Source organism: Manis javanica, chromosome 5, assembly GCF_040802235.1.
Source record: "Manis javanica isolate MJ-LG chromosome 5, MJ_LKY, whole genome shotgun sequence".
Classification (NCBI taxonomy): domain Eukaryota; kingdom Metazoa; phylum Chordata; class Mammalia; order Pholidota; family Manidae; genus Manis; species Manis javanica.
Window position 1 is genome coordinate 167,593,117 of NC_133160.1, and position 25,921 is coordinate 167,619,037.

The 25,921-nt window shown below is 44.0% G+C and overlaps 2 protein-coding genes across 5 annotated transcripts in view; one reads left to right on the top strand and one right to left on the bottom strand.

The window, feature by feature from the left end:
* LYAR (Ly1 antibody reactive) lies at nucleotides 1–21,011 on the bottom strand. Of its 3 annotated transcripts, none has more exons than XM_017640869.3 (9): nucleotides 20,890–21,011; nucleotides 15,535–15,706; nucleotides 14,211–14,325; nucleotides 9,786–9,893; nucleotides 9,583–9,666; nucleotides 6,261–6,687; nucleotides 5,839–5,925; nucleotides 809–894; nucleotides 1–327 (listed from the first exon to the last, which is right to left on the bottom strand). In XM_017640869.3, exons 2-9 carry the CDS (start codon nucleotides 15,654–15,656, stop codon nucleotides 193–195), a joined length of 1,164 nt encoding a protein of 387 aa, XP_017496358.3. In that variant the 5' UTR covers nucleotides 15,657–15,706; nucleotides 20,890–21,011; the 3' UTR covers nucleotides 1–192. The 3 variants fall into 3 exon arrangements, with proteins under 3 accessions (XP_017496358.3, XP_017496359.3, XP_073093956.1); XM_017640870.3 differs by having other exon boundaries at nucleotides 20,808–20,943; XM_073237855.1 differs by lacking the exon at nucleotides 20,890–21,011 and adding an exon at nucleotides 20,592–20,792.
* The window catches only part of ZBTB49 (zinc finger and BTB domain containing 49), a 25,724-nt gene continuing 20,783 nt past the window's right edge, over nucleotides 20,981–25,921 (top strand). Inside the window, exon 1 of one of the 2 annotated variants that reach the window (XM_017640866.3) lies at nucleotides 20,981–21,115. The gene's annotated coding sequence lies outside the window, so the exon portion shown is untranslated. The remainder of the gene's footprint in view (nucleotides 21,116–25,921) is intronic. The other variant, XM_017640868.3, reaches the window with a different exon arrangement.

The window sequence follows — 25,921 nt, forward strand, 5'->3', positions numbered from 1 at the left end:
TTTGCAATTTTGGACAAGAATATGTTTTATTTTTCTCATAAAAGTTCTACCAAAAATATATATTTTCCTTAACTTAAAAATACAGCTTTTGAAAACAAAGTTTGGGGTTATTATAATTCATTGCATGTTTTACAAACAGCAGTCAAAGGAAGATATCAACAGAAAGAATCCGATTTTTAAATACAAAAATGTTCATTTCAAAAGCTTGACTCTGTCCTTTAGTAACTTAAAGGTGGGGTTCTTGCTGATTTTCTTGTTAAAGATGACCAGGAGTTCCCCTTCAGATTTGTGATGGTTCTTTGTCACAGTGTAATACTGAGCTAAAACCTTCACAAGGAGAGAGAGTTGTCAAATGCGCGTGTTTGTCCTGAAGATTTACCAAAAATGCTCTTTCTTTAACCCAGAAGTAGGCCAACAGTAACACATAAAAGAAGCCCAGGTACTGGTCACACAGGTGTGTTCTGCTTGTGAAAACTCTCACAGCTGTATATGGGAGAGCACCTTGTTCATGTGTGCTACACAGCGATAAAAAGTTAGAAAAAGAAAAAGAAACCCTTGCTCTGGAGTGAACAAAAGTAATAGCGAAACATCTAGAAGAGTAGCTTGCAGACCGAATAAAGGCACTGCTCCGAGGAAGTGGGATGGGATTTGCTCCAATCCCTTCCCACAAGCACTGAGGGGCTATTGGAGCAGCTTGAAAAATCATCAAGGTACAAACAAATGTACAGTATTTTAAAGAAAAAAGAAAAAATTCTAAATTAAAGAACTGATTTTCCCCAGCTTATATACCTGGGCTCATGCTCCATACCTTTTTCCTTAGCTTTTTGAGTGCCATTTCATTATCCGGGGCCTGCTTCAGGACTGCTTTAATAGTCCCCTTCCAGTTGAATTTACCTAGAGTATAAAGAGTAAGACGTAAAACATTCTGTTCTAGGGCACTAGGAGAGGGGTCACGCAGCCATTTCTGTGACACCTATTTGCTACCCCAGGAATGAACTGAACCTGAATGACAGGACACCACAGCCTGCGGCAGGCTCGGCCTGTCCGATCAGTGGCCTACAAGCACTGGCTCCCCACAGGACTCACCTGTGAGCAGGTTAAGTAGGTATTGCAGGTGACATCACCGTAACAAATCCATGTAAAAGACTGAGTTGTATCTGATGATCTCAAGAAAATTTATCAAGCATTTCACAAAGAGCACGAGGCTGTCTATGAGCAGTTAGCGAGACAAAGATGAGCAAAAGCAGCTTGACATTGGACCAGAAGAGGGAAAAGCCACAGAGAACTACTTTGCGGCAGGCTGAAAGACTCGTGCAGGGGACTTCTGGTTCTCAAAAGATGGAGTAGATGAACTTTCCCTATTCCTCTTGCTGAGAACAACTAAAATCCCTGGGGTTATATATTAAATAAACATAAGAAGACTCCAAAAGACGGAGAGAAGGCAGACTGGCTAGAGAGCCTGGAACTTGAGGACTGACATGGCGGTGAGCTCCCTGGGTCTTCTTTTTGCCTCAAAGATCCCAGATGTGGAGCTGAAGAAGCCAGCGACCTGGAATGCCAACAAAAACAAGCCCCAACAGAAGCCTGCTCCCCCTCAGCAGAGGACCAGCCCAGCACGACAAAACTTGTAGACAATAACTATTCTCCTTTAATTGAAAGCCAGAGGAAAATAAAAGGTGGCTCCATCCTCTCAAGGCTGTAAAGAGGGTATCAAAGAAGGCCAAGCAGGGAATCAGGACACCGATCCACCCCGGCTGGTGACAAAGCTGCAGGCAGTGTGTCAGCGGAGAACAGGTGGGAAGCCAGAATCCCCACCTCCACCTGCACTGACAGGAGTGCCTCCCTCCGTGGTCATAAACGCCAAGTGCGGAACCTGGTCTTCTGCCCCCACCTGGCCGTAACAAAGTGCTGCCCCCGTCCCGCCGCCCGCTACCCCCACACTGCCTTCTCCCGCCAGAGTTGTGTGAGAGAAAGTCAGTTAAAAGATAAGTCTTGAATAAGATCCAGAATCGCATAAACTATGATAATGTCTAGGTTTCAACTGAAAATTACTCCTCATTCCAAGAACTAATATTTCAAACTGAATGAATGAATAGAAGCCAAACTAAGATGAGAGATGTTAGAATTACCATGCAAAGGTTTTAAAGCAGCCATGGTAAAAATGCTTCAAAAAACAACTGTGAACACAACCGAAACAAAAGTAGGAGCACTCAGCTAAAAACAGAAATATGAGGAACTACATGGAAATTTTAGAACTGCAAAATAAAATGATTGAAACTGAAAAGCTCATTGGATGGGTTGCACAGCAGAAAGGAGGGAGAGAGGAAAGAATCAGTGAACTGGAGGACAGAATAACAGAAATTACACAATCTGAATGAGAGAAAATCAATTGGAAAAAAAACCTGCAGAGCACTAGGAAAACTACACAGACCGACATCCCACATGGATATAGACTCAAATATCCCTAAAAAAACTTAACGTGATTCAACAATTAAGTAATACAGTAAGGAAATTATATGCCACCACAAAGTGGGATTTACTCTGGGAGTAAATGGCTGGTTCAATTTTTGAGTATCAGTCGCTGTAACCTACCATATTAATAACTAATGGGGAAAAGAATCACATGATCAATGCAGGAAAAAGTACTTGACAAAATTTAACACACATTCATGAATTCACATTCATGAAGAAAACTCTCAGTAAAACAAGAATATAGGGGAACTCCTTCAAGTTGATAAAGAGCATCTACCAAAAACCTTCAACTAACATTATAATTAAGGTGAAAAACTTTCTTTAGGATCCGGAACAAAGCAAGGGTGCCTGCTCTTACCATTCTTACTCAGATATGCTGGAAGTTCTAGCCAGCACAGCAAGGCAAGGCAAGGAAATAGAAGTCATACAGATAAGAGAAGAAATAAAACTGCCTCTGTTTGTAGATAACACGATCACCAATGAAGGACATCTACAAAAACACTCCTAGAACTAACAATTGAGTCCACCAAGGTGGTAAGATACAAGATGAACAAAGAAACAAATGCATTTTTGTATATTTGCAATGAACATGTAAATACTTAATTAAAAATACAATACCATTTATAATTGCTAAAAAAATATGAAATACTTAGATGTAAATCTAACAAAACACAGACACAACTTGTATGCTAAAAATACATAATACTGATGAAAGAAACCAAAGAAAATTTAAATAAACAAAGAAATAACATATTCATACCACATTCATGGAATAGAAGACTCAACAAAGTAAAAGTATCAATTCTTTCCAAATTGATATACAGGTATAAGGCAATTCCTATATAATCACATATTCTATATAATCACTGCAAGATTTTTTTTGTAGATATAAACAAAATAACTCTAAAACTTAATTTTGGAAAGAATAGAGTGGGAGGAATAAGCCTACCGGATTCCAAAGCTTCTCATACAGCTACAGTAATCTATTGGTGGAGAGAAAGACACACAGAGCAATGAAACGGAATAAAGATCCCAGAACAGACCAACATAAATATGCCCAACTGATTTTTGACAAAGGTACAGAAGGAATTTAATGAGGGAAAAGACAACCTTTTCAACACATGGTGCTGGAATAATTACACAGTGATGGGCAAAAAAAAATGAACTTTGTACTAAGTCTCACATCTTTTTTTTAAATTAAAGTATCATTAATATACAATCTTATGTTGGTTTCAAATATACAACACAATGGTTCAACAGTTACCCATATTATTTCCTCACCCCCTCTAGTGTGTTCACTATCTATCAACATAGTATGATGTTACAGAATTGCTAAATCTCATATCTTTATAAAAATTATCTCAGTGGATCACACACTTAAATGTAAAATGTAAAACTACAAAACATCAAAAAAAAAATAGGACAGAGAAGACAAGTAGTGATTCTACAGCATCTTACTACACTGACGGACAGTGACTGTAATGGGGTTTGTTGGGGGGACTTGGTGAAGGGGAGAGCCTAGTAAACATAATGTTCTTCATGTAATTGTAGATTAATGATACCAAAATGAAATTAAAAATAAAACAGGAAAAAATATTTGGAATCAAGGGCTAGACAGAGTTCTCAGACTTGACACCAAAAGCATAATCTATTAAAGGAAACACTAAGAGTCAACTTCATCAGAATTAAAACTTTCGCTCTACAAAAGATAAAAAGACAAGCTACAGACTGAAAAACACCTTGCAAAACACATATCCCCAAAAGATTAATATTTAGGATCTATAAAGAACTCTCAAATCTCAACAGTTAAACAAACAAAAAACAAATAACCCAATTAGAAAATGGGCAAAAGAACAGAAATTTCAATGAAGAAATAAGTACATGACAGAAATCACAAATATTCAACATCATTAGGAATGTTCAAATTAAAACCACTATGAGCTACTACTACACACTTATCACAATGGCTAAAATAAAAAATAGTAACACCACTAAATGTTGGTCTAGATGTGGGAAAACTGGATTATACTCACATTGCTGGTAGAAATATAAAATGGTATAGTCACCCTTGGAAAAGTTGGCAATTTCCTTAAAAACTAAACATGCAACCACCATACTACAACACAATAATTGCACTGCTGGACATTTATTCCAAAAAAAATGATGTACAGGCACACAAAAACCTGTACATGAATGTTTATAGCAGCTTTATTCCTAACAACCAGAAATTGGAAGTAACCCAGGTGTCCTTCAGCAGGTGGTTAAACACACAGTGGCACGTCCACACCGTGGAACACCACTTCAGTGAGAGGAATGCATTACCATTACCCATCCATGCAGCAACCTGGTGTGTCTCCAGACAATGCTGCTGAGGGAAGACAGTCCATCTCAAATGCTTACAGACTAAATGATGCCATTTATGTAACATTCTGAAATTACAAAATTATAGAAATGGAGGACAGCTTAGTGGCTGCTGAGGGGAGGGGGGAGTGGGCATGGCTATAAAGGTGCAATGCAGGATCCTTATGGTGATGGGCATGTTTGTCTGGACTGTATCTATGTCAACACCCTGGTGGAAGTACAGTTGTGCAAGGCGCTAGCTACCCTTGAAGAAAATAGGTAAAGGATACATCACAGATAAATGTGTATTATTTCTTACAACTGCATGTGAATCTACAATTACTTCGGAAAAAAAAAAAAGAATTTTAAAAAAGCCTCATACAAAGTTGGGAACGATAGGTTTCAAGTTCAGAGATCAAACCCAACCTGGGCAGCTCCTGAACCTCTGTTAATAAACCTTCAATTCCCATTTGAGCCCCCGAGTCTGTTCCCAGTTGGTAGGACCTAGGGAATGCTTCAGGCCCATCACCATAAGGATCCTGCCTTGCACTGCGGAAGTAGGAACAGCCCCGTGGAGGCGGCAGCATTTTACGTAACCCTGTAGGCCAGAGGCTGGATTCTAACAAGTACACATTCTGGCTGAGGGACAAGGAGGCATGGAGTTCCAAGCCAGGAGACAGCAGGACAGACCCAGATAAGAGGAACAGCTAAGACGGACTGGCTGGAGAGTCAGGGACGAGGGAACAGGGTCTCGGACAGACATGCCAGGTTTGTTTTGAATTCCAAAGATAATACATATTTCTAATCCAGACCGCTTTACCTTACTCCTTAAAGCTAGACAGAGGCAGTGTCTGAGTGACCCACATGGTTCTCACTCACTACTTTGGAGTCATGACCTCAAAACCTTACTTTGCTTTCAAACTCCTCCACGTGCCTCTGGAGGGAATGACCTGCAAAGGGTCCCGGACCACCTTCTCCTTCCTCACGGGAAAGAGGGCAGAGCTTCCCAGATGACGGCAGGGATACCTTTTGGAGGAGCCTCGTGGTTTTCCGGTTCTCCACCCTCAGAATGTCCTGGTAATTTTTTCTTTTTCTTCTTAGAAACTGCTTCATCTAAGTAGAAAGATTTAAAAAAAAAATTTTTTTTTTAAGATTTTACATTTATGATAGCAGCTGCATTTAGTAAGAGGCTTCCTGGCCAGGCTCCTCACATCCACCTGCTCCCTCCCCAGGCATCCCCGCACTGGGGGGTCTCCGCCACATCCAGTGAGGACCCGGGCAGCTGAGAGGTGAGGCCACCTGCCTGGACCGGGCCCAGGCTGGCCTGATCCCAGGGCCCATGCTCTCTGCCTTACTTGTTCAAAATGCGAGGCCTAACAGACTTCGGATGCCCCGAATCCATCACTGTATAACCTCAACAAACTCCAGAGCAGAGGCTGGCTACACACCTTCCAAAAGCCTTCTTTTCCTCGGGCGGGCTTTTGTCTCTCCCCCGTCCTGGGCCACCCCGCAGGCGCGGGCGGGCCCCCGCTTCGCCTTGCTCCTCTTGCTCGGGTCCCTCCTCCCTGCAGAGCCAGTGGCCTTGGGGGTGTCCTCCGTTCCAGCCTCGGGCTCCACCTCCGGGCCTACCGTGTGCTTTTTAGGCTTCTGACTCTTCCTGTGCTCTTGGTGGTTTTCTAATTTTAGTTCTTTCTTTTCTTTTTTCCTATTCTTCTGCCGTTCTTCCTTCCTTTCTCTCTTGTTCTTCTTCACCTTCCCTTGCTCTTCTGTGGTGTCATTTGCTTTGGAAGATAGGCCTGTGGCAGAAATTTCTGCAGGAGGTGGGTTGGCCACATGGTCAGGTGGCTGTTGACCATTCCCTTGACAGACCGGCTCCTTGTTATGAAGCAAAACCAAGAAGCACATAAATACTCATCCCAGACACAAGGCACAGGATGCATGTAACTACCGGGCAAACTGTCCCATGGAGAATGTCTCCACTGTTTATCATTTTGTAACTGTGAACCCCACCCCATAGCTAAAATGCAGCAGTGTATATACAAAATGGGGAAGACCTCCCCCTCCCCACAGGGTCTCACATTTAACAGCTGTGTTCATTCCAACAGGATGTGAAGAATCTGGTCATTTAGGCCAGGCCTTTGATTTTAGCTCACTTTCTTTTTGATGGAAGACGAGCATTTAGGTGTGGCAGGAACCACTAGATTTAGGCCTCTGCAGAACTGAGTTCAGCTCTATTACTAGCCAGGTGACTCAGGGCAAGTTATTTATCTGCTCCAAACCTATTTCCTCACATGTAAAATGAAGGTAGTAACACCTCCCCCCTTACAAAGTTGATGTGCAAGTCACATGAGGACAGATGTGTTGTGAGCTTACAGCCCACAGTGCTAAGGATGAGCGCACTGCGGATGCTCAACCAGCCGCTCAGCGCACAGGAGGGCCTTGTAAACCCTGAGTACTAGATAGAGGTATAACCTAGCCATTACTCAGACTGGACAGTGCCCCTCAGGCAAAAGGGCAGGGGCCCCTGGGCAGAGAGTAAAAAATGGTGAGTGGTAACCACGGAAAACTAAGTAACTACATGCCCTGGAGGATGATACACTTCTCATTTGCCGTGTGACCTTATTCAAATCAGCACTAGACCCTACTGAAAACATGACTTCGGCCGAGCCAGTCCCACCGCTGCTGTCCCCACCGACTCTCGGTGTGCTGCAGTCCATGGGGCCAAATAAAGAAGGACTGGCTTACAGCCGAGTGTACGAACTCCACAAAGGTCACCCCTCACTCCCCTCAATGCTCGACCACCGGCCAAGAGCAGCATTTAGGAGACAAACGTTAAACTCAACAGTTGGGAGTTCTCTCAGTAGCAGTTCAGAGAAACCAACTAGTCCAGGTGTGCAGGGGGAAGAAGGCAGAGGATGAGTTCAGAAACAGACACAGAAGGAAGAAGGGGACAAAGACACCCCACATGGATGCCACAGCATTGCTCACGCCTTACAGGAAGGTGTCACTGAAGCCGCCACCAAGGGCCACAGGCTCCCGCTGGCGCATCCCCCACACCCAACCAAGAGCCCGCCGTCAGGAGGGAGGAGAGAGGGAAAAGTGGGAGGCAAACACATCCATCTGTCTTGGACCAACTCAATGAGTAAGTGGTCAGATGTGCTCCCCATCTCCTTTCTACTCCATCCCAGGCTCTCCTCGGGCACAGAGCACTTCCTGCGCTCTGCCTCTCCCCTTCCATTTCTGCCTAGCACCCGTCACAACCTGACACTGGGGCACAAAACCGGCAGGTAGCTGCCATCTCCCACACTCGGACGCAGCTCTGCGAGGGAGGACTTGGCCTGGTCACAGCTGCGCCCATGAGATTTGTGTGACAGGGTAGAAAGCACCCCAGAACAAGAGGTATACGAAGCCTCCAACCTGACGCCCAGTGCAGAGTAACAGGAGGGAGGCAGGGACGTGTCAGACACTGGGATGTGCCGTGAGGTTCCCAGGGCAAAGCAAAGCGGTAACAAGTCATGCTATCTAAGCTCCTGAGCTGTTGACTGGGTACTTCATTTAATTCTTACTATGTTCACAAATTACAAAGGGAAATCGGAAAAAAAACTTTTTTAACTCTGCAGTTGAGCTAATAAGTAATTCCAAATCTTTGATTTTTAGGTAAAATATTGGAAATAACCTTTAAAAAATAGGTGCCACATAAATGCCAAGTAAATTGGAAATAAGATTTTGGAGGCCCAATTTATATATTCTGAAAGAGACAAATGATAGCTCTACTGCCGAGAGAAAGTTTCATTTTTATCCCAATTTGCTGCCAAAACTATTCTCTATAAAACCGATCAGCTCCTGACAATGTGACTAGAATAACTGACAGCCAGAATCTCACTGCTGCATTTAAAACTACTAATGAAATCAGTCTTCAAATGGGAGTATAAGCTCCAAACAGGAGCAAAGCACAAGTGAATTAATGGGAAAAGAAAGTTAAATTAGCAATGTAACCAACAATGTGGCCTCAAGATACCAAACCAAGATTCTCTGCACTATATTCCATACCTGGAGTCTCTCTGATCACACCATTTTGACTGACAGGCGGTCGAATTACTCCAGGGGAATTCTCATTCCACCAGAAGGAGACAATGCCTACTAACCAAGGGCCCACTAACTGCTGGGCTTGAGGCGAGATGCTGCTACACCTCGTCTATCCTAATACTGCAACATGCAAGGGCCTCTGTGACCCCGCACTCCTTACCCCTCAATGTTCCCACCTTGCTTATTTTCCTTCACGGCACTGTCACCACCTGAGATACATTCTATTTTCTGTTAGGGTCTGGCACAGAGCAGGCACGGAGTAAGTACTGAATAAATAAATGAATGCAACTATCTGCCCTTATTTCAGAGATGGAAACTGAAGAGCAGAGAGGTTAAATAATGTCCCCAAGATCAACCGTTTGGCAAACAGCACAGCATGGATTCAAACTAGGTCTGGCAGATACCAAAGCTCCTGCGCTTTCCAGTATATCCTGCTGCCCGATTTCTAAGCAATTGTGTCTGGTTAGCTGGTTCTACTATCAAACATTGGGATTAAATACCTTTCTCTACACAATAAGGAAACCTTCTCTGCAGTGCATTCAGTTTATTCCCTCCCATAAATGAAGGCACACAGAGGCTCTGTGGAAAAGCAGGCTATCTTGACCTCCAAAAATAATACATTCCCACTTAATTATTACTGATCATTTTTAACACACTACAAATCTAAGATTAAATCTGACTTACACTGCTGGAAGCTTCAGAAAAGATATTCCACACCTGCTCCAGAATAGATTCATTATGAACTTTCAAACTGTTCTTCATCCAATTCTGTAAGGAACAAAGAGAAAAAAATAAACCACTTGTCCCATTTTGACAGTTACGTGCAAGCTCAGTCACCAATAGGCTACACACCCCTCCATTCAGGGAAGTCATTATCAAATACCTACTTGAAATTTCGCCTTTTTCCTGGGGACATTGTCAAAACCACTAATTTGCTCTAAAAGTTCTCTCACTTTGGGGCTGACATTGGGTCTTTTTATTAATACATTAATTTTCTAAAAAAGGAAGAGAAAACAAAGATAATTAATGACCAACATATAAGTATCATGAAAACCAAACTTAAGTGTCCTTCCCATGACTCGTGGACTCACATTTCAAGTTCAGATTTTCCAGTAATGTCTACACTTACAAAGTCACCGCAGTACTGGAAGTCCCAGGCAGAGCACATAGGTAAGACAAAGAAATCAAAGGCATACAAATTAAGATGAAGTAAAATTATCTCTGTTTGCAGACAATTTGGTTTGGTCTTTTATACAGAATACCCTAAAAAATCTTTCCATTTATACAGCATCAAAAAAATAAATAAAAAACTTAAGAATAAACTTAACAAAAGAGGTGAAAGACTTATACATTGAAAACTATAAAACATTGTTGAAAGAAATGAAAGGAAACACAAATAAATGGAAAGACATCCTGTGTTCATAGATTAGGAAAGAATATTATTAAGATGTCAATACTAACCAAAGCAATCTACAGGTTCAAACACAATCCCTAATAAAATCACTGACATTCCCCCCACCCCCCCGAAATAGAAGACTCCATCCTAAAATTCACATGGACTCTCAAGGGACCCCAAAGAGCTACAATAATCTTGAAAAAGAACAAAATTAGAGGTCTCACACTTTCTGATTTCAAAGCTTATAATGAAGCTAGAGTAATCAATGTATGGTACTGCTACAAGGACAGACAGAGACCAATAAGGACAGGAATACAGAACCCAGAAATAAACCCTCCCATATATGGTCAAGTGATTTTTCAAAAAGGGTGACAAGACCATTCAATGAGAAAAGAATGTTCTTTTCAACAAATGGTGCTGGAAAAAGGGGATATCCACATGCAAAAGTGTAATGCCATATACAACCTTACCTAATACGATATACAGAAATAACTCAAAATAGACCAAAGACCTAAATTTAAGAGCTAAAACCACAAGATGCTTAGGAAAAAAAAAACGGGGGAAAAGTGTTATGACATTGGATTTGGAGTGATTTCTTTTATATGACCAAAAGCAAAAGGAGTGAAAGAAAAACACTGGATGTTATCAAAATTTTTTTAATTTTGTGCATCAAAGATATTATTAATATCCTGAATATGTGAAGAATGCCTACAACTCAACAACAAAAAACAAACAACCCAATTAAAAAATGGGCAAAGGACTTGAACAGACATTTCTCCAAAGAAGATACACAAATGGCCAGTAACACATGAAAAGATGCTTAAAATCATTATTCATTAGGGAATGCTAATCAAAACCCCAAGGAGATGTCACTTCATACCCCCTAGGATACCTATTATCAAAAAAATAGAAAAATAAGTGTTAGGGAGGATGTGAAGGAATTGGAAGGCTTTTGCATTGCTAGTGGGATTGTAAAATGGCACAGCTGCTGTGGAAAACAAAAGGTGGAATGGTGGTTCCACAAAAAATTTAAAAGTCCAGCAATTCCACTTCTGGGTATATGTCCAAAAGAATTAAAAGCAGGGTTAAAACAGGTATTTTTACACCCCGGTTCATGGCAGTATTATGCGCAACAGTCAAAAGGTTGAAGCAACCCAGGGTCCATATGGATGTATACACAGAACATGGTCTATCCCTACGATGGAATTACTGCTCAACCTTAATAAGGAGGAAATCCTGAAACCTTCTAAACATGGATGAACCTTGAAGACATACTAGAAATCAGCCAGTTATAAAAGGACAAATACTGTGTGATTCCACTTATGTGAGATAATCTCGAGTAGTCACATTCACAGAGACAGAAAGAATGGCTGCCAGGGGCTGGGGGAAGAGAGAATGAGAAGTTAGTGTTTAATGGGGACAGAGTTTCAGCGTGGGGGGAGGGGATGAAAAAGTTGTGAAGATGAATGGTGCTGGCGGCTGCACAACAATGTGGATGTACTTAATTGTATACTTAAAAATGATTACATGGTTAACTTTATGTCATGTATAATTTACCACAGCTTAAAAAAAACTAGAAAAGAATATAAACAAATGAAAAGTGATCAAAAGAATCAGACAAAAATGGATTATTATAGGGACTAGAAAATAAACTGGAGACCAAGACAACAGCATTAAGATATAATAAATCAATCAAATAGCAGGAATAGAACAGAGATAAAAATTAAATTAGAAGACTAGACAAACTGCTTGTGGCAGTCACAGTGAAGGCAGAAGAAAAAAAGACAATTATTAAAGTTAAGGAGATGACAGTACACAAGAAAGATGGTCACTGAGGAGCCAATACAAGGACGACAACATAGCTAAAACACACACATTGCAGGAGGAGGTCCCTGCACTAGGGAAGAACCCGTGTGACCTAACAGAAGTGATACAATATAAACAGACCCGAGAAAACTAATACAGGAAACCAAAACAAGGATAAGGTGAAGCTTATCTAGGCACCCAGGCAGAAAACTCAAGAGAACACCACAAACGTGAGCAAAGACAAAGTGAGGCTGACTTGGCACTACGAGAGCCACACACGGTGTCAGAAGAGAATAGGCCACTGGTGGCAAAGTTTGGAGGCAAACATTGAGACCCACCCAAGTGGTGTATCTCTCCCTGACCCCTCTAACCACACTGTGCATCCAGACAGACCACTGGAAGGATGCTCAAGACAGTAACACTGACAGGATTCCAAAATTCTGTATTTAAAAATGAAGGGTTTGGGTAAGGATTTAAGGAAAAGAAGAAACACCTCAAATCCATCTGTCAGGTGGGTCACAGCAGGCCCAGTTTATTCTCCGAGCATACCACACTTAGTCTTTCCATCTGTTAACAGTATCAACCAGGGAGTTGGGTGGGCATCAGATGGCAAATGGACAGGTGGGCCAGCACAGAACCTGAAGGGAAGTTCTTGATCTAATACAATGATACAGCTATGGAAAACTGACAGTTTAGAGTAGGGCTTGGCAAATCTTTTCTGTGAAGGGCTGGAGAGTTAAGATTTTAGGTTTTGCAGACCATCCAGTTTCTATCCTAACTACTCAATGCTGCCTTTGCAGATGCCAAAGACAATATGTAAACAAATGGGCAAGGCTGTATTGCAATAAAACTTATTTACAAAGAGGTGGTGGGCCAGATTTGACTTGTGGGTCATAGTTGACCCATGGGTAGCAGTTGGCTAGCCCCTGCTTAGAGGATTTCATTCAAGACATGATGTCAACAGAGGTGTAACTCATATACCAAGGTACCGTAAGCTTGGGGTCTCATAATGTCATCTGTTTCTCAGGGGATCACAGATACAGGGCCCAAGGCCCAAAAGTATACATGACAGTCACCAGCCTAACTATTTTAGTTAAGGAGTTTCACTAGCTTCCCAATCTGCACTGGGTAGAGTTTGTTAGTCCTTTGTGAAACGAAGACATTCCCTCCTAAGAATTTACTGAGGAGGTAATGCATATCAGAAAACCTACTTTTAAACTCTGCCATCAAAGGGAGTCACCATTATTTCCTCAGTTCCTAGGGAAACAGAATTTCCATTTGTCTTCATTTTCCTATCTTCCTCTCTGAATCCTTCCTCTTCTATTTTGTAAATGGTGAGTAACATTCAGGAAGTTGTACCTCTCAGTGAATTAGGGATTTCACTGCTTTTGCCATTTTTTATTGTGTGTGTGTTCACTTTATTTTAGGTAGTAGAAAATGCGTTATACTTATGAAAATGTCTTTATTTTGTCTGACTCTAATGACCGACAGACATGACCAATTTACATGGTTTAGTAAAAGCAGAAAAAGATTAGATACCTCCATCCAGCTTTGTGGTAAGGGAAAGCTAATGAGAATTATAAAACATTTTTTTAAGAAATCTATAAAACATGGAATAAAGACAAAATACAGTTGACCTTTGAACAACACAGTTCCACCTACATGTGAATTTTTTTCAATGAATATATTGGAAAAGTTTTTGGAGATTCCCAATTTTGAGTAATCATTTTCTTTTCTCTAGCTCACTTCACTGTAAGATACAGTGTATAAAATACATGTAAAAAATATGTGTTAATCTACTGTTTATCAGAAGGCTCCCAGTTAATAGCAGACTATTGGTAAACTTTCAGGGGAAGCCAAGTTATATAGAGATTTTTTTAACTGCACAGGGGATCGAGGTCCCTAACCCCTATATTGTTCAGGGGTCAACTGTACGCTGCAATTGTATTAACAGAGAAATTAAAAGCTCTTTTGCAAGGTTTATTTGATCAACCTCAGTCCATCCCAGGACATGATGTTTCCAGGTCTTCTCTACATGGATGATGCATTTCTTCTCAGGCTTCCTAAGGAAGGGGGGATGAAGCTACCCCATGAATAAGGAAGGCATTACCTCGATCCATGCCTGCTGCTTGATATCGCCTTTGTGTGCTTTACCTTCATAACCTTTGCCACCATACTTCTGATCTTCACTTATGCACTTCACGTGGTTTTTATAGTCATCACCCCTTGAACGTGATAAAAAGTTCCACCATTAGATTGACTCTCAGATCAGAGGCTCTGCAGTCTCCAGGCCACTCCCCCTTCCAGTTGCACTATCTCAGCTCACATCTGTCCATGGCACAAGCACTTACTATGCTTACAGCCTCCTGATCATAAACACATTTTCCTTCTTCCAAACTGTTCAGTATAAAACCCACCTTCAAACATCCCACCCATTTTTATATAAAAATGTCTTGAATCAACAGGCAGGATTATTTTTTAAGTCATGAGTGAATATATACTGAATCTTTAAAAAATTCTCTAACAGGGTAGCTCCATCCTAAAATACAAAATCTGGGTGATTTCCTGGAAATGCAGCAGGCAATCAGTAATTAGTTGCAGAGTAAGTTAAAAGCTAGTGTAAGATGGTAGTAACAGGTCACTAAAAAATTCTGTGTCTGGGACACAACTGGGGGCAAACTCCTTTAATGAGAAACAACCCAATTTTCACCTGTTTTATGTAGCAAGCTTCCTCCTAGGATTAGTTATGAACAAAGACAAGCAGTTTCCAAAAAACTTTTTAAAGAAACTGTCTAGAATGAAAGTCAAATATCCAGATGCCATGGACCATAGGTCAGATGCACCAAAAAGCTGCCTTTTCACCCACCCTCGGAAGCTGAGGGGATCAGCAGAAGGCAGAGGGGTTGGCATCTGCAAATGACCTGCCAGGAGGGCCAGGGAACAAGCAGATCACCATCTCCCCTGCCTGCCTCCACGCTTGCCTTTCCAGAGACCCCTTCGGTGAAGGGCCTGACACTGGGGGTCCACAGAGCTTCATACGCCCACCATCACCTCCAGCTTTCTAGGGGGGACCAACCCTCTTCTCCCAGACACTGTGAATCAGTAAATTCATTTCCTGGCTTATAAATCGATCTCTTCAGTGCCATCAGCGCACCATTACTCTGTGTGGTCACCTCCCCGGATCTGGTCACAGTGGCAATGAGATGACAGCAAGGGCCACTGACGACTGAGGGCTCTAAACATGCAATTCTCTTCCTTCAACTCTTCTCTTTAAGTCATTCTTAAAAAGCAGATGGCGTTGTAAAGCACTTTTAACTTCCTTCTTTCTTTCTTCCAATTTGCCTCTATCTTTTTCTATAGGCCTTGTGTGGCCAGGGCTTCTAAAACTGGTCTGGACCTTTACTATGGATCTACATGAATTCTGTGGAACTTACCAGAAATCTTTGCCACAGTCAATGCAAGAAAGGCATTCACATTTTCTGCAAACAGCCACATGCTTTTCCACTTGTATTTTCTTCACTGATTCACCACATGCATTACATGTAAAGAATACCATTTTTAGTTAAATGATTAAGTATTCTCTATCCAAGATGTTTTTGTCTTGCCCTAAAAAAAAGGAAATTTTTGAATGAAAAATAAGATAATCATTGTAATATGAAATTTTTTTTCACAGTAAATGATCAGTTAACATTTCAACGATAATTTCACATGAAAATAGCATAGTTACAAACAGCAGAATCAAAATTAACAATCCACATACTCTACCCACCATGTAAGTAAAATATAATTAACAATGATAATAATGGCTAGCATTGTTGACTGTGCTCAGCATGTGCGAGGCCCAATTCTAAGAACTTTACACATTCTACTTAATTTAATCCTATGAGGAAAGGACTATTATTGCTCACAATTTTCATGAGATATTGAAGCACAGAGAGATTAAGTAACTTGCCCTATGACACACAACAGCAGACAGGATTTAAACTTGGCAAGCTGGCTCTAGGCTTACCTCTTGGGGTGTTAAAAGAAATATCGCACCTTTTCTAATCACTTTAGGCTCATTTACTCCCCCACATGCCTTTAGGTGTGGACTGTGAATTATTTCAGGTCCCCAAATACAGTAAGAACATAGTGAGGGGGGAACGAGGGAGGTTTAGAAAGTGGCGAAGAGGCCTTAAAACTATCTTTATAAGCACAAAAAACCTTCCTCTAGCCATTACTATGTATCCACAGGTGCTCAAATACTAGGATGGTCTTAATGGATAAGGAGTAGGTGAGGGGTCTCCTTCATGTGGCTTGTTGAGCAAAGAAATAAATGGAACCATATCCAGATGTCTCCACTGTTGGGTGCTGAATTCCTGAAGGGCATTCACAAACCTAGGTGTGCTCTGCACTGCCCCAGGATTAAGTCATCTGCACAAAACATCCATCACTTAAAAACTCCATGCAGATGATACTGTGCTCAAAACAACAAATTCACCTACAAGTGTTACAGGAGTCACAGTAACTTTCCTTAGTTATGCAGTTTTTTTAATCATTAGATTCTAGACGCATACTGTTGTTTTACATTACATATAAGTTTTACAGCAAAAATATTTGAGAACTACTTAACCCAGCACTTTCTTCCTGATTATGAAAATGAAGGTAAGGATCAAGTAAATTGATGCAATTTGCTTGGGGTAAGACTTCATCTAAAAATCCTTCAGCATCTCTCGGTTTGCAGAGAATTCCCATGCATGAAATCACCATCTCCCCTCCAGCCCCACGTTCAGGGTCACTGCTGGAGGTCACACATAAGTAAGAATCAGGGCTGTTCCTGTCCATTCAGCCTTGAATGGAAAGTTAAGTCCTGGCCGCAACCCCAGCCGGTCTCTCCGGGGGACCTCTTGCCCTGCAGGGCACCGTCAAACGTCAGCTTGCTATGTTTAATATGCTACACACAAACACAGGCCCCTGGCCCAGTCTCCCCCTCTCTCAGCTCGCCATCTGGGTAGGTTGGCAAGGGAGGGCACCAATTCCAGAGAAAAGCAAACATGACTATTCTGGGGTGTGCACCTTTTCATCTGGTTATGGTAGAGATGCGTGAAACAGTCACACGTGCGGGAGAGCTGGCATCACACACAGCTCCCTCCAGGCTCAGCATCCTGCACGTGGCAGAGGGATGCTCAATTAGGGACAGGCAATAACGAGATCAGCCAACCTGCCTCCAAGGGAAAACAAAGGTCAGAACAAGAGCCAACCCCACATTATCAAACAGTCTGTAGGGGCTCTTTCATGTAACAACAAGAGTGAATCTTTAGTTACTCAGTAAGAAATGGATGGCCATCATACCCACAAGGTGCAAACAGCTACGATAAGCCTATAAAAATTTTAAAGTACTTTCATTATGAGATTCAACAGTGAAAACTACCCCCTCAACTTAAGTTCCAGCCTAGAGCTTTGCTGAAGAGGCCTATTCTGTTTTTCATCCATTGGGGAGAGGGGAGAGGAAAAGGTTTCAGCAAGCTTTGAGATCCAACTGGGAGACAGATCTGTCATGGAAGGTCACGATTTAAAAGCCAGGGAAGGACAGCTGGAAGCAAAACAACAACTGAGAGAAGCCAGTGATGTCAACCAAAACTATGCTCAGAATATCTATGCAAAACAGGTTATCCTCTGGGGATGAGCCGCATACAGTGTAAACATCAGGTCAGGAGAGAATCAGAATTTGGTCACATGTCCTTTGGAAAATACCTCTTCTACCTTTCTCATCCTGTCTTTTATGGCAAACTGTGCAAATTTAGGAATTTCATAGTTTTTTTTTTTTAAAAAAGCAGAATGGGTAACTTGCACAGTAAGTTACAACTCAGTCCCTTAGGGCCTTCCTCAGGATTTTTAGAGTCACCATTACATTATTTGCACTTGATCTGAAATGGGGACAGTATGGCCACCTGCTTGCTAATGAGATGAGGTCTGTTAAGTAGCTGACCCCTCCCTTGTTCAGAGCCTTGAGGACACCCCAGCACCAGGCAAGAGTCACCTTGACTAGGTCTCATGACTCACCTAGCCCCCTGGGGGGACACACCTGTCCTTGATGCAATAAACACTTGCCTGAGTGCATAGCACATGGGCTGCGAGAAGCAGTAAACCATCCTAACTGCACAGCAGACAGCGTGTCCCATGTCTTAGTGCAGCTTTAACAATTTCAGAAGTATAAACACTGTAAGCTGACAAAAAGACAGGGTTTGAAAATTCCATCCTACTGAAGATAGCAAGTATGGCCTAAAACAAACTATTAAGCTTGTTCAAATTTCACAAGACTAAAACAATTTCAGAAGTATAAACACTGTAAGCTGACAAAAAGACAGGGTTTGAAAATTCCATCCTACTGAAGATAGCAAGTATGGCCTAAAACAAACTATTAAGCTTGTTCAAATTTCACAAGACTAAACAAATGTGAAAGAAACTTAAATATTATTAAACTTTCAAATGATGCCCTTGATAAAATTTTTAACATTTATACTCTGGAAATTCAGAAAGCTGAAAGAATGCTGCATTAGGATTTTAGGACACCCTGTTTACTACGCTCAGATGTCATATATTTCAATGTCTGGCCCCAGTTGTAAAAAGATGGCGTTCGTTATGGGTTTGAGCCTAAATAAGAGTCCCTTTCCCTTTCCTGGCTTCCCGGCCCTCTGTGCCCAAGGCTGGGTCCCAATACAGTCACGCAGATTCTGTGCGCTCTTCCTTCTAGAGATGTGGGCAAGTGAAAAGAGAAAAGCAGGCAAAAAGCAGCATTCATGGATTGGTTGTGAGCATACTCGGCTTCTTGTCCCCAGGGAAGCCACTGTCATCCAATTAAGCAGACATTTACTGAATACCAAGTGTGCACTGGGATCCATACAGCCAGGTACTCCACCGCGAAGGTACAACAGGTCCTCTGTGTGAGCTCACCCATCAAGTATCTGTGATACTGAGTTGGGGGCAGCAGACAGCATCAGCTGGGGGATGAGAACTCATGAGGGGCTTGGGGACCTCAGGCTCCTCTTATCAAGGTGACAGCCACATTGTTGAGCAGGGTCTGGAATCAGGGCCAGGAGATATGAACTGAAGCCTGCATCTGCCAATTCAAAACAGTGCAACCTCAAGGTACCCTAACTTTACAGAATCTGTTTATCTATAAAATGGGCCTAATACCTATTTTACAGCCTTGTTTGGGGAGTTAAATAGGATACCAGATGTGAAAATTCATCCTTACCCAGTGGCAGAAAAAATGTCCCCGTGACCTATAATTTGTACATCAATGCTGTCGCCTCCTAAAACCATGTCTCTTTAAATTTGACCCTCAATCTACTCATTTATCTTCATAAACTCACTCCAGTCTTCTCTGGCTCCCCAAACCATGGAATGTCTACTCTACCAACCTGATCCTGGTAACACTGCCTCAGTTTAGTTCTGGGGTTGGGATCTGGAATGACTTTGTACCTTCCTCCCTCTATATTTTTATACTGTTTGTTTTTTCACAAAAATTACACTCACTATTCTTAAAACATTCTCTCACACACATGTGTACACAGACCTAAACCCCATCACCACCAGCACCACCACCAAAACAGCCCACCTGAAGGGCCAGGCTGCAACCTCAGCACAGTCCCCAACAAGTCACCATCCCCTCTGAACTTCAAGTTCTTCCATTTGTGAAACAACGGGTCAGGCCAACTAGACCAGCCCAAAGCCCCTTCCAGGGGTAAAATTCCAAACAACCAAGTGCATGGTACCAGGGAAGGGCAAATGAGTACACACTTGTCCACAGTTCTGCCTCAACTTCTGAATGAGGGGGTGATGACAGTCTTGTTGTGCATTCCCACAGGACCTCTCCTTTGCTCTTTGCAAAAAACCTAGAAGGAGGTACACCTATCTTCACTTAACAGATGAGAGGCTGGGAGAAGTCGAGCCATGTCTCTGCCCCTCCCCACCCACCACATCACAACATCATTTTGAACAGCATCCCTTCACTGGTGTAACAACTGTGTAGAAATCTGCCATGTGTCAGGCACTATGCTAGGCGCAAGGGGACTGGGTCACCCTGTAAGTCCCAAGTGAGCCCTCTCTGCAGGAAAGTCAGCCCTGCAAATACACCGACACCCCCTACCTGGCTCCTTAGAGGTAGGGGCTGCCTCAGAAAAATCCTGACCTTTACTGAGCACCTACTATGTGCCCGGCCCTGTCATGGGTGGTTCACACATTTGTGCTCATGTAATCCCCACGACAGTCCTGAGTTGGGTTCTACATTATTCCCTTTTTACAGACCACGTAACTGAGGAACAAAGAGGTTCATTAACTTGCAGGTCACACATCCAATTAGCGGCAAACCTCAATTTACACCAAGTTATTCTGGCCCTAAGTCCGTGCTCTCAACCATGATGTCCTAAGGCCTCCTCCTTAGGGACCGGGCTCCCCACGACTCAGAGAACACAAAAGCTGCAAGCCTGAAGCCCAGTCCAGGACAGACCTTTCCGTTTTAAAACCGGGGAGAACTGGTCATATTAAGTCCAGGACTGCTTCCACTTTCCCGGAGCACGAATAAGATGGGAATGGCTTTCCTCCTCCAGTGTGTGTAAGCCAGAGGGGCTCTAAGGGTGGAAATGCAGGCATCGTTCACCTCCCACCATCCTCCTTCGCTGAGCGCCAGCCCTCTAGGCCGGACCTCTGGACCACAGCCCCTCACCTCTCAGCGCCCGCCACGGTTTCAACCGGCCGCGGGGAGCACGTGGAAAAACCGCCGCTCCTCGGGTGTAACCGCCACCTACCTCCACACCTTCCCCGCGCAGAATTCGCTTCGGAGCCACCCAGGGCGCCTGCGCAGTGCGGCCATCCCGGCGGAAGTGGCCACACCGGAAGCCGGGGGGCGGGTCCGGCCGGCCGTGGGGGCGTTCTCATGATGGTTCCGCGGCAGCGGACCACGGCGGGTGGCGAGGAGCGCGGTGGCGGAGGCAGGTGAAGAGGCGGCTGCGAGGCAGGAAGCGGCCTCCGAGGGTAAGGTGGCCGCTGGGCCGGGAGGCCGGTCTCGCGAGCGTGTTCGGGGCCAGCACGGTGGCAGAGGCGGCCGGGCGCCCCAGGGCCCGGCAGGGCATGGATCCGCCGCCGACCGCCGGGTCCGGGGTCCGCGAGGACCCAGGGAGCCGGCGGGTCCCGCGTGGGTTACCCAGCGACCGCGCGAGCCCTGCCTCCGCACAGAGACCCGGTCCCGGAGCGGGCCTTAGTTCTCGTGCGGCTCCTCGGCCTGGAAGCCCCGCCTGCGCCCACCGGCCTCCTGCCCCGGCCTCCTGACCCTCCGGCCGCGCGCTGGGGACCCGCCGGCCCTCCCGCCCCCGCCGCCCGGCCCTCGGCTCCGCTTCCCTCTGTCACCGCAGGGGCGCGGGGCTTCGGACCCCGCAGCTCAGCCCAGCCCGGCTCGCCCCGCGTGACCCCCGTGCCACACTCGTGAAACGGGTGTAACCGCGCCTTCCTCGTCCGGGCCTTGTAGGGCTTGCTGAGTTGGTGAAGGGAAGGCACCCAGGAGAGTGCCTTTCCCTTAGTGGTTTAGCTCTTCTTCTCAGCCCTTAAGACAGGTCTGGCAGACAGTGGTTTGTTGATTGAGTGAATGAAAGTGTGACGGGGTACGAACATAGTGTTGTGAGAAACCTCGGGTGGTGGGTGATAAGGAGGGGTTCACTCTGGAGGCGAGCCGTTGGGCCTGGGGTAGAAGGTGTATTCGTTTGCCAGGGCCACCATCACAAAACCACAGCCTGGGGGCCTTAGAGCTTCAGCGCCGAATTTGGGAGGCTCACAATTCAGCCCATAAAAGAAGGAATTTACCAGAATGGCCTCCAGTCCAGCACTATGCTTGTTCCTCCCACTAGACTGACACTCATGAAGGCATGTATGACTATGCAAATTGTTCCCCATCCTATCCTCAGGGTCTGGCATATAGTGGACACTCTATAAGATCAAGTGAACGATTAGAAAACTGAGACACAGCCTGTGAAGGTCAGGAAACAAGTCTCATTCAGTTTATCAGCATTCCATCCTCATGACAATGTCTGGTACATATTAGGCAGTTGGCCTCCATAGCATTGGAGTTAGTATGGAGCTAAGACAAGAATCCAGCTTGTTTGTTTGAAGCCAGTGCTTTTGCCATTGGGTTTGAGGTGGGGTGTTGGGAAGCTATTTGAAAAACACGATGGCCAGAGAAGATAGGACCACTCTGAGGCAAGCTAAGTACTGAGATGCGTGAACTGTGCACCCTTGGAAAAGTAATCTATTAATGGCGCCACTGAACAGAATTGGTGGTTAACCAGTTGGTAAATTGCCCCACATAACAGAAGGGGCTTTGCTGTAGGAGCCATCTCTACAGGATAAAATTCCATTGTGACACTTGTTCCTTTAGAAGCACTGCTTCATTCATATCTGTCTACACTTTTTTCTTGTATTTTTCTTTTTCTCTTTTCCCATATTTCCACTCTTTTTGATGCTATTCAGTCCATCTTTCCACCATCACATTCTTGTCATAGATTGGTAACATTTAAACAGGAAGACGCCTTAGAGATTATCTAACCCACTGGGGCAATCCTCCATTTTTACAGATGAAAAAACCAAAACCCAGAGTCTCCATCCATCCAGAAATGATGTATTGAGCACCTACTGTGTCCAAGGCACTCTTCTAAGTACCAGAGATAAACTGACCAATAAGACAGATGTAGTCCGCACCTTCACCGCAGATTTATAGTCCTTGTCACAAAGCGAATTAACTGCAAAGATGGAGAAAGCCCTCCTTCAGTCACACCATAACACCTCATGTTGCACACATCCGTCCTTACGTGTGCTGTGCCTCACTGCGGTGCTTATCTGTGGGATGGACTGTAAGGCAGGCTCACGACTGAAGAGGCAACCGATGTGGTCCGAGGAAAGCCTTTGATCTGGCGCATGTAACTCGGAGTAGTTGTTAAGCGTGTAGGCGCTGCAGTCAGAGTCCATGGGTTTGAATCCCATCTCTGCTTCTTGATTATCTGTTACTTATTAGCTATGTCCATCCTCCCTGTACCTGATCAAGTTATCTATTGCTATGTGACAAACTACCCCAAAACTTAGTGACTTAAGAACAGTTTTATTTTATCTCAGAGTTTTGTGGGTCAGGAGTTCAGCAGGCCTCCACTGGGCAGTTCGTCAGCTCCACAAGGTGTCAGCAGGGTGTGGTGTCCAGCTGGAGGTGGGGCTGGGGCTGGAAAATTCAGAGTGGCTTTGCTTCCATATTTGGTACCTGGGAAGGGATGGCTGGAAGGCTGGACTGAGGTACCTGAGTCCTGCTGCTGCTCTGTGTGTTCCATTCTCTCCAGTTGGGCATCTTACAGCCAACTCAGGCCTCCCAGAAGGTAGAAGCCGTCAGTTTTTAGGGTCTGGGCCCAGAAGTGAACGCAGCTTTACACCCTTTTGCCTGTTCTGTTGATAAGGGCAGGGGCTGCTCAGATTCAAGAAGGGAAGACCTAGGACCTCATCCCATGGGAGGAGTGTCAAAGAAGTTGTAGCTGTCTGTAATCCTCCAGATGCCTCCCTGTCCTCATCTGTAAAATGAGGGCAAGAGTAGTATCTAAATTAAATGAGTTCATCTGTGTAAAGAGCTTAGAGTAGTGCCTGGCATATAGGCAATGTTTTATAAATTAATACGTCTGTTGTTTATTTTTACTGTTATTAAGTACATGGTGCATTAATACTTATAGTTGTTGTTCATCGGACATGTAAGACATATAAGGGGCAAGTTCTTTTTCTGGAGGTTTTTATAATTTTGGGGAGATACAGGATTGACATCATGAGGCAATTAGGGAATTATACTAAGTGATATAGAATTGTTATAATTTTTATAGTCCATCTAAGTTGTGGAGTGGTTCATAACTGCATATCATTTCTGTATAGCTAGAAAATGTCTAAAATAGATTCAGAATATTTGTGTCATTTTCACATTTAGTCTAAGGAAGAAGGTTTTGTGTTGTGTTTTTTCTTGTCCTTTCTCTCTTGGGAGATAGCATAGCATAATAGCATGGACTCCAGGGTTTGAACCAGGATTTAAATCCCGGCTTTGGAACATAGCAGTTTTATGATCTTGGGCTAGTTACTTAAACTCCCCATTTCTAAATTTCCTCACTTGTAAAATGGTGATAATATGGTTCGCGTACGTAGCATTATTTGAGTTAATGGATAGAATATGCTTAACATAGTGCCTGGCCCATAATAAATAGTCAATAAATGAAAGCTAATGATAATAAGCCAAAGATCCTTTTCTTTTCAAGACATCAGTGGGGCATGGGTAGGTAGATGATTTACTCAGTCATTGGCTTTTCAGTACCATTGAGGACTCATCACTGAGGGCAGTGCCCCCCCACCAGCCATAAAGCTTCCCTTTCTGTGTTGTTTCAGGCAGTGTAATTCACCCCCCCCCCCCGCAGTGTTTTGGGGTTGCCCTTTATAGATGACATCACCTTTAGTCCATTTTCTCTGAATCCCATCCTGATCTCAAACCAGAAGGCCATGCCAGTACCCAAACTCTACATAGTATAAACTAGGCTTTCCATTAGGAAATAGAATAAGAATATAAGGCATAGAGCTGGGGGTGAGGTGATGGGGGATGAGTTTTGGATATTCCAAGTTGAAGGGTCACAGAATTGTAGATGTTTAGCAGAAGGCTGGACATTTGGAATGGGTGGTATGAAATTTCGGAGTTGTTTGCTTAGAACAGATGAAGACCAAGAGTAGATGTGATTGTCAAGGGAGAAAGGGGACTCAGGTGCTGAAATCTTAAGGAACATCAACGTTTGGGGGCCTGCAGAGGAGGAAGTGCAGCACAGAGATGGAGCGGATCAGGGGTATAGTGAGAGATCCAGGGGAGCCCTGGGGAAGGAGGCATTTCAAAGTGCAGGTGGGCAGACGTCACGGCCACAAGCTGCAGGGGAGTGGGAGGGTGGGGCTGAGGGGAGGCCGCTGTGGGCACTTCTGTTTGGGCACAGCAGGCATGGTAGCAAGGGGAAAAGGGGAGGAAGGAGCCATAAGCAAGCAGCAGGACGCATAGGCTGCTATTTTGAAAAGTGTAAGAAAGAGGCCTGTGATGAATAGATGCGTCTGGGGAAGGATCCCGTTGTTTGCTTTTACTCATCCTGGGCGATCTTGTGTTTGTAGGAGTGGGTGAGCCCCTGGGGGACAGGGTGAAGCAGTGAAAGAGGTGATGAAGCAGAGTCCTGGTGCAGAGGACAGCGGGGACGGGGATAGGGCAAAGGAAGTTGGCTTTGGCCAGGAGAAGGCACCCTTAGTGCCGTGAAGCCAGAGAGATTGAGGGCGGGCTGAGTGGGACATTAGGAATTGCGAATGGCTCCTAGCAGGTTATCCAGGGTCTCAGCCTCCCGAGTTAAGTCAGGGTCACTGTCATTCTTAGGATGAGGGAGACAGACGTTGTGGCATGAAGAGAATGAAAGTAATGGGAAGAACTGTTGTGGGGAATGTAGAGGGAGTCAAAAAGACAAATAAAATCATTACAGACCACCAGTGATTAGCAGCAGAAGTTAGCTAGCATAAATTGTAGTCATTGAATATCTGTGCGTGCCAGGCAGAGAGGCTAAGATGGTGCCCTCAGAGCTCACAGCACAGTTGGGCACACAAATGATGGACAGTAGTGATGTTATCATATGGAAGTGTGTCCAGGGTGCTGTGAGATCGCAGAGGAGGGACCCCAAAGTCAGACTTGGAGAGAGAACAGTGGGGAATGAAGAACATGTTCAGAATGGCAGGAAAGGCTTCAGGGAGAGGGGAATGGGAGCT